Source organism: Echinops telfairi, unplaced genomic scaffold (genome assembly GCF_000313985.2).
Source record: "Echinops telfairi isolate 266 unplaced genomic scaffold, ASM31398v2 ScPeMD7_5592;HRSCAF=6446, whole genome shotgun sequence".
NCBI classification, from domain to species: Eukaryota; Metazoa; Chordata; class Mammalia; order Afrosoricida; family Tenrecidae; genus Echinops; species Echinops telfairi.
The window spans coordinates 29,497,559-29,505,581 of NW_022109491.1; the positions used below are offsets into that span (position 1 = coordinate 29,497,559).

The following is an 8,023-nucleotide window of genomic DNA, read 5'->3' on the forward strand; positions in this document are numbered from 1 at the left end:
AAAATGAGGACCTAATGCCGGGGGTTTAAGTAGAGAGCAAATGTTTTGAGAATGATGAGTGCAATGAATGTACAAATGCGCTTTACACAATTGATGTGTGTATGGACCGTGATAAGAGTTGTATGAGCCCCTAATAAAATGATAAAAAAAATAAACAAACCATTATAGAGTTGAAGATTCCTATGCCCCTTGACAATTCTTTTGACTACCGCCAGTACTTTTCTACTTCCCCATTAATCCTTTTCTGTGTGTTTTCACGTGTGTGTACATATGCCTAAATAATACATCTTGTTTTGCATATGTGGAGTCCATATACTCTGGTAATGTAGTGATTTAAGTGGTTGGCTGGTACTTGGAAGATTGTTAGTTCAAACCCACCAGCTACTCCACCAGAGAAGGATGTGACCGTCTGCTTTCATAAGAATCACAGTCTTGATAAATGAATGATACTATCTACAGAATTAACATATGGCCATGGGGAATATTTATAATGCTCCCCCAATAAAATAATAATGATGTCTCTAAAGCGAACCAGGAGCACATACAGACCATAGATAATGGATTTGAGCTCGCCTTTAATCATAGCCTCACCTAAGAACAATGTGTTCTTATGGCATGACCCTACTTGATATTTTGTCCCTTGTGAAGAGATCTTCATGAGACTGAAAATATGGGTGCTATAGCAAAGTGTGGCAAAGAAATTAGATGGTGCCCAGCTATCAGAAAGGACAGCACCTGGGATCTTAAAGGCTTGTCTTAAAACAAACAGCCATCTAAGTGAGGTGTATAACTACTAAGTCCACATGGAAGAAGCAGCCAAAATCCAAGAATGGAAGAGGGAACAGTATTAGAGCTGAAATTCCAAGTATCCAGTTTGCAGAAGGTTATGGACGACAGTAGAAACCCCAAACCCATTTTCAGGGTCTCCATATGGATTAAGTGTCCAGTAAAGCCCCTTTGACCATTGACCAGGGATGTGAATAGCCTTGCTATCAGAGTATATTGGAAAGTGGATTAATGCAGATGTAGTTAGGTTAAAATTTTACACCATATCATTTTTCTCCTTTTTGCCCCATATTAAATTAATTCTGTTTTTTCATTTTTCTTTTCAATTGAGGTTTTTCTCTGTTTTATTTTGTTATGGTTGTTGAGTTTTGTTTGGGGCTTGCTTGTTTTTTGTTTTGGTATGCTTTTCTGTGTATGGAATCCAGGATAGTAAACCTCTAGAGACAGCAAGTGGATTAATAGTTTCTTAGGGTTATGGATGGGGAGGTTGGGGGTGAATGGGGAGTTAATTATGATGAGTACAGGTAAGAAGAAAATGTTCTAAAATGGAATATGTTGGTGGTTGCACAGCTCTTTTTAATATGATTAAACCACTGAATTATATGATATGTAAATTATATCTCTATAATGCTCTTCTAAACAATTGTAGCCTTGGAACCCCTACAGCGCAGTTTTATTGGGATTGCTATTGAGTTGAGACCAACTCAATGACAATGGGGTTGGTTTTTATTAAAGTTCATTTAAGTGGCTTAGTGTACATTTCACAGGGAGCCATGGTGGTGTGGTGATTACACATTGGGCCGCCAACCACAGATCAGCAGTTCAAAACCACCAGCTGCTCCGAGGGGAAAGACTTGGCTTTCTACCCCTGAAAAGAGTGACAGTCTTGGAAACCCACAGGGGCAGTTCTATCACCTAGAGGGTTTCTATAAGTCAGAATTGGCTGGATAGCAGCGAGTTTGGTTTGGTTTGGTACACTTCACAGCTCTCTTTGCTCAGCTGCTTTTTTTAAATGTTATTTTTAGGTTTATTCATGAAATGTTTGCAGAATAGGCCACTCCTTTTTCTTTGCTGCGTACGTTCTGCTGCATGAGTATCCCATTCGTCATCCACTATCCTCCTGAAGGACATTGACATTTTCTAACTTGAGCTATTGAATACAGCTATGAACATTTGTGTGTTCTTTCTGGTACACATAGGTTAACATTCTAAATTATCTGCCACTCAAACCTTCAAGCATGGGTCCTCACCCTGGCTGCACACTGGAACAAAATGAGCCTTCAAAATCAGCCAGTGCCCTAGCTGAATCCGAACTCCTGGGCCCAGGCACTGGCATGTCTGAAAATGCTGCCCCCATCCCCAGGTGATCTTAATGTACTGTCCAGGAGGAGAATCGCCGCAGCCTTAGAGGATCTTGTCGATCTTCTCATACCCAGGAGCTCTATGGCTATGTGGGATAAGCACTGGGTTGCTGACTGTGAGGTCAGTTGTTCAAACCCACCAGGTGCTCTGAGGAAGGAAGATGTGGCTGGCTCCTCCTGTAAAGATGCATGGTTTCACAAACCCTTATGGTTTCAGTTCTACCCTTACCTATAAGGCTGCTAAGAATCAGAACCAATTCAATTGCAGTGGGTTTTAATATTGAATCATTTTTGTGTCACAGCAATAAGCTTAAGTTGGTCGTGGTGAATTTTTTCGTACACTGTGTGTGTGTGTGTGTGTGTGTATGAAAAATGCATCATACATAATATATAGAGGAGCCTTGACGGTGTAGTGGGCTGCCAACTGCCAGGTCAGCAGTTCAAAACCACCAGCAGCTCCATGGGAGAAAGATGAGGTTTTCTACTCTCCTAAGTATTCATAGTCTCAGAAAGCCACAGGGGCAGTTCTGCTTTGTCATATAGGGTAGCTATGAGTCAGAAAAGACTCGATGGCAGTGAGTTTTTGAGATAGTAGAGGGAGCCTGGTGGCACTGTGGGTTAGGCTTTGGGTTGATAACCCCCAAGGTTAACAGTTCAAACCCACCAGCAGCTCCTAATCTCAGTCGCTTGGAACGTTCCCCAGCTGCCATGTGGTGTCTCATCCTCATCACCCCAACCAACAGCCAGCCAACACCAGAAGCAGACTCACTGAGCTGGCATCAGTTAACTGCAAACATACCTGTGAGCCTCGCCGAGACCAAATCTATCACCTAGCTGGGCTCTACCTAGTTTTTCAATTCATAGAATCGATGGTAATTTTAAGCCACTAAGTTTTGTTTTGTTTTTGGGTGGGGTTGTTATGCAGCAAATGCTGGTTGATACAGCAACTGTTTCATGACTCCCAGGACGTTGAGTGGCTTGTGAGAACGTCCTAGAGGTGAGCGTGGGCCAAAGGGTTATGTGACTAAGTAGCATAATCCTGAGCTCAGATGTATGCGAGGCATCCTGGCTGCCATCTGGGACTTCACCCAGCAGCCACCACCCCTGTGACTCTCTGGGTGCTCCATAGGGTTATATTTACAGATAAAAAAGACTCACAGCATTCCAAGGACAACAGGTCTTTTTGGTTTTGTTTTAACTTGATTGTCTTTTTGAAATGGCTGGCTTCATCAGTCCTCTCCCAGAGAACAGAAAGGAATTGAGTAAGATCCACAGTGAGGGGGCTGTGGCACACACACACACACGCGCGCACACACACACACACACACACACACACACACACACACACACACGCACACACACAAAACCTCAAGTAGGGGCTCAAGAAGTATCGAGGAGGACAAGACCAGTCAGGAGTGGGCAGGAGGGCAGATCCCAAAGTATTTGTTCTTTTGTTCATATGCGGGGTAGTACAGGCCCAGAATTGTAAGACAGGACCCGAAGTCCCAGCTTCTGGCCCAGCAGCCATCACCCCCCACAGAGCAGGGGTCTGGGTGCGGTGCATAGATTGGACACACCAGGGTAGCAAGGCTGTGGTCTCTGGGTGTCCAGCATGGCCCAGACTCTCCTGCCAAGGTAGGCTGGTGACTATGGGGCATTCCCTCCTTGAACTGGCACATTCTTGAGCAGGAGGGGGTACCCTGGCAGAGTCCCCCAGCCCTAAGGGTGGGGAGAGACACCATAAAGCAACTTCCGACCATGTTCCCCGTCCTGCAGTGGATGGGGAGGGCGGCTCTTTGGTGGGGGGGCGGGGGGTGATTTTGGTTGTCTGGAAGTGCAGGAAGTCAGATGATGCCTTGGCAATGCTCTGGCAGAGGAGGGGGTCCAGGTTCTTGGAATGAGTGCCAGAGGCCTCCTGGTTTTAAGTCTCCTCTAATCAGAAGCCACCTCTCACCAGAGACAGAGTCTTGGCTCCTGGAATGCTGAGATACAAATGAAGAAAGGAGCTGGGCCCTGAAACAGGGACACCCCACCCCACCCCTGTCCTCCCTCCATGAGGATTGGGTGGCCCAAGAGCCAGAGCTTCTCCCTGCCTCACCCCCAGGGGCTTCCAGCATGCCACCCCAAGACCAGCGCTTCTCCAACACTCGTTTCCATAAGCCTCCAAGCAGGGAAGCAGTGAGCTATGGAGCCCAGGAGGGGGAGGTGAGCAATGAGAGGGAGAGGGTCCCACATCAGGGTCCGCACCTACTTTGAGGGTGCAGGCTTCTCAGGTTAGCTGCTGGGCTCCAGCAGAATTATCAGGTCTGGGGAGCAGGGGAGGTAGGGGAGGCACTATGACTACAATAAGCAGGGCTCCCTGTTTCAAGGTGGGGCCCAGGGTATTCAAGGTGGCTGGTGTTAGGTTAGGAGGGGTCCTTCTGGAAACAAAAGCAAGAGCCCACCCCTTCCCCCTCTCCCACAGGGGCCCCACTCACCCAGGGGCCCCAGGCACTTCAGTGGCTACTGGATTCAGCTCCATGGAAAGACTGCTGCCCAGGGGGTGGTCCCTGCTGGGACCTACTTTGGGTCTGCATAGCAGGAGAGGAGGCCAGGAGGTTGGAACAGTGACTGAGCAGAATACTTCCCCAGTCAGGGGCAGGGCACTCCTTGGCTCTGACTGGGTTGACACCCTCTCTGGTCCCCTTCTTGCATGTGTCCTCCTGCGAGGAGTCCTAGGTTCCCTCCCAGGGTCGCCTGCCCCGGCTTGACACTGGCATTGCTCAGACCCCACCCCACTCCCAGTGGTGGCTGGGCACTGCCACCCTTGATGAGGCCAAGCCAGCTTTACGTGGCCTGCAATCACGCGTCATCATGCCAAGGCCCGGTTAGTGCCCTGCCCCTCTGTTCGATGTTTTCTGTCCCTTCTCCAGCCCACACTCTGCCCTCCCACAGCTTACCCAGAGCACCCCAAGGCATGTCTGAATTGAGGAGCCTGCCTTGCCCCGGTGCCAGCCTTAGGTCAGCCGTGCTTGGCATCATGTGGCCCTCAGCCAGGTCACAGAGGACTGAACGAGGGGTGGGCAGTAGAGCTGACCAGTGGTGCAGAGTGAAAGGATAGGCAGGGGAGCTGAAGTGGGGAGCTGAGGAGAATTAGGCAGAGGAAGGCAGAAGGCAGGAAACTGGCACAGGCAGAGGCTGGAGAGGCCTTGAAGGCACGGAGCTCCGACTGCTTTAGGAGCTGTTGGCGACACCAAGCAAAGCACAGGGTCGCCACCTTGTGGCATGAACAGGAGATGCAAACCAAAGGGAGGAGTCACAGTATGGAGGGGCTGAGGACCCTGGCCTGAGGCGGTTGTGGCGGTGGAGGCCCCTGGGCCCTTGTGCTCTGAGTCGGCTTGTTGGCTTGATGGCTTTGAAGACCCACGGCAAGGCCTGGGCCCCTTGCCCGAGGTCCCAGCCAGCCCTCCAGTTTCTGAGGGGCAAGAATCCCAGGGAAGGGCTCTGAGAGCCTACCCACTGCACGCAGGACGCCTCCTCGAGCCCCGGGGGTGCTGCTGGAGACAGGACCGGGGGCAGCGGTAGCAGCACCAGGCCAGGCCGGCCCCGGGCAGCAGAGGCAGCAGGAAGCTGAGGACGGTGGCCAGCAGGAAGGCTTCGTGTTCTACGGAGAACAGCGTGGACCTGAGTCCTGCGCAGACGCACCGCCCAATCCCTGCCCCCCTGCCCCATCCTCTCACTTTCCCGTGGCACTGGGCCGCTGTCTATACTGCCTCCCAACCCGGGCTGGTCGCAGGAGGGGGGTGCCCAGCCTGAGGCACAGTGGCAGTTGTAGTTGCTATTGCAAACCTGCAGAAGGGAGAGCGGGGAGGAAGGGGAGGGTCAGGTGGCATCAGGGGACTCCAAGTTCCCTCCCTCACAGGCTACTCACCCCATGGGCGTGGCACGCGGCCAGGCAGTGCGCCAACTCCTGGAAGGTGGCATTCTGACAGCGCCGGTCCTGGCACACCTATGGGCCATGTGCGCCCTGGGCAGTGAGGTGGTGGCACTGGGTCTGCCGAAGGGGGTCCAGTGACAGAGAGGGGTCAGGTGAGCAGGACTCACCATTCGAGGTCCACACTGGGTGCCCATATCTACTAATCCCAAGTCAAGCAGGTCCAGCCGGCCCGGCAGGAGCGCCGAAGCTCCTCTACAGGTCACGTTCTGGCCATCGACGCTGACGGTGGAGTCCACAGGCAGGGTGTCGGGCACGCGGGGGCCCTGCTCGCCGCCTTGGCACTGAAGCTTCCCGCACTTTGCATCCCTGGGGACCCGTGGAAGGCGACCAAAAAGCACGACCTGTCTTGTCGCCCTTCCGCCAACCCACCTCCAGCTCCTGCTGCCTCTGCCCCTACTGTGCCCAAGTACCCACCTCTGGGCGCAAGGCACAAAGCGGCCCTGGCTGTCCTGGCCACAGTGCCCGTGGGCGTCTCCGGCGGAGTTCACTACCTGGAAGCAGGCCTCCGGCGCCGGGCGAGCGCCTGGGGAAACGTGAGTGAGGATGAAGGCAGCCCAGGCAGGGACCACGCCCCGCGGGCCTCAGTGACCTCCGCGCCCACCCATCCAAAGACGAACCCCGAGCCGATCGGAGGATGGGAACTGGGGTGGCAGAGGCGGGCAAGTCCGCTCACCAGGCCCCCAGAACTGCTGGCACTGCTGTTCGAGCGTGGGGCACGCGCCGTCCCGACAGTAGCCGCGGCCCCGGGCACAGGGCCAGCCGTCCAGCACGTAAACGTCCGGGGGACAGTGCGGGGAGGCGCCCGTGCAGAACTCGGGGAGGTCACAGTCGCCGGCCGCCTGGCGGCACAGCTCGCCCGCCGGCTTCAGCTGCGCGGTGACAGGGGTGAGGGAGGGAGGCAGAAGTGGAGAGGGAGACCGAGCGGGGCCCAGAGACCTCGATGAGAGATTCGGGCCGAACGCACGGCCCCGAGGACAGGCCAGGGCTCTGAGCGGGCCGGCGCAGTCAGCGGAGGACCGAGCGCTCGGGCCCTCAGCGCGCACCCCGGCCTTCCCTCGGCCTCACCAGGCAGCGCGCGCAGCAGTCCCCGCGGGCGCACTGGGCCCCGGCGCGCAGCGAGCAGTTGTGAGCCAGGCAGCAGGGGTCCGGGCACTCCTGGGCACCGAGGCGAGGAGATCCCGGGTCAGGGCGCAGTCCAGGCCTCCCGGGCCGGGAGGGCGGGCCAGCCTTAGAGTCGCGGGGGCGGGCCCGGGGATCTCACCTGCAAGGCGCCGCAGTCGCACTCCTCGCCCACCTCCACCAAGCCGTTCCCGCAGCGCGCCGGCTGCTCGGCCGGGGCGTCCGAGAGGCACGCGCCGCCCCCCTTGCGGAAGAAGGCGCGCAGCTGGCGGCGGCTGCAGGCGCTGAACACCCGCGGAAAGGGACGCCTAGGGGCGGGCCGGAAGGGAAGGGGAGTCCCGGGTGCAGGGAGCCCCCCTCACCTCCGCCCGGCCCCACCGAAGGGCTTGGCCGCCTCGCCTCCTGGCGACAGGTCAGCACCTGAGCCGCGGAGGAGCGGTGCCCCGAGAGAATGCCGCCGTAAAAGTACAGAGAGCCAGAAGCAGGAGGCGGTGACAACCAGATCCAAGTGCCAGGGTTGGAATCACTTTGCTAGGTGGGTTCCAAAAATAATCTTAACACGCTGGTGTCTACAGGACCCATGTTACCTTCGGTCTCCCCCCTTTTCACCTCCTAGACGACACCCCACCCCACCACCACCACCAGGAGTGCGGGTGGGGTTGATCCGGTTCCCGGAGACCTCATGTGTCACAGAGGGGAACGGTTCAGCATTGGGTTACTAACCGTGAAACTACGAGCTACTCTGCGGGGAGGAAAGATGAGGCTTTCTACAGTCTCGGAA

The 8,023-nt window shown here is 54.8% G+C and overlaps 1 protein-coding gene across 1 annotated transcript in view; it reads right to left on the reverse strand.

Annotated features, from left to right (window-relative positions):
- Positions 1-3,556: 3,556 nt before the first annotated feature.
- Positions 3,557-8,023, reverse strand: part of ADAM33 (ADAM metallopeptidase domain 33) — a 13,160-nt gene continuing 8,693 nt past the window's right edge. The window contains exons 13-23 of the mRNA XM_045295542.1: positions 7,385-7,550; positions 7,189-7,278; positions 6,797-6,992; positions 6,538-6,646; positions 6,231-6,429; positions 6,058-6,135; positions 5,867-5,975; positions 5,643-5,790; positions 4,625-4,717; positions 4,395-4,453; positions 3,557-4,129 (exon numbers count right to left, since the gene is read on the reverse strand). Coding sequence (XP_045151477.1) covers positions 4,417-4,453; positions 4,625-4,717; positions 5,643-5,790; positions 5,867-5,975; positions 6,058-6,135; positions 6,231-6,429; positions 6,538-6,646; positions 6,797-6,992; positions 7,189-7,278; positions 7,385-7,550 — 1,225 coding nt within the window. The 3' untranslated portion in view covers positions 3,557-4,129; positions 4,395-4,416. The remainder of the gene's footprint in view (positions 4,130-4,394; positions 4,454-4,624; positions 4,718-5,642; positions 5,791-5,866; positions 5,976-6,057; positions 6,136-6,230; positions 6,430-6,537; positions 6,647-6,796; positions 6,993-7,188; positions 7,279-7,384; positions 7,551-8,023) is intronic.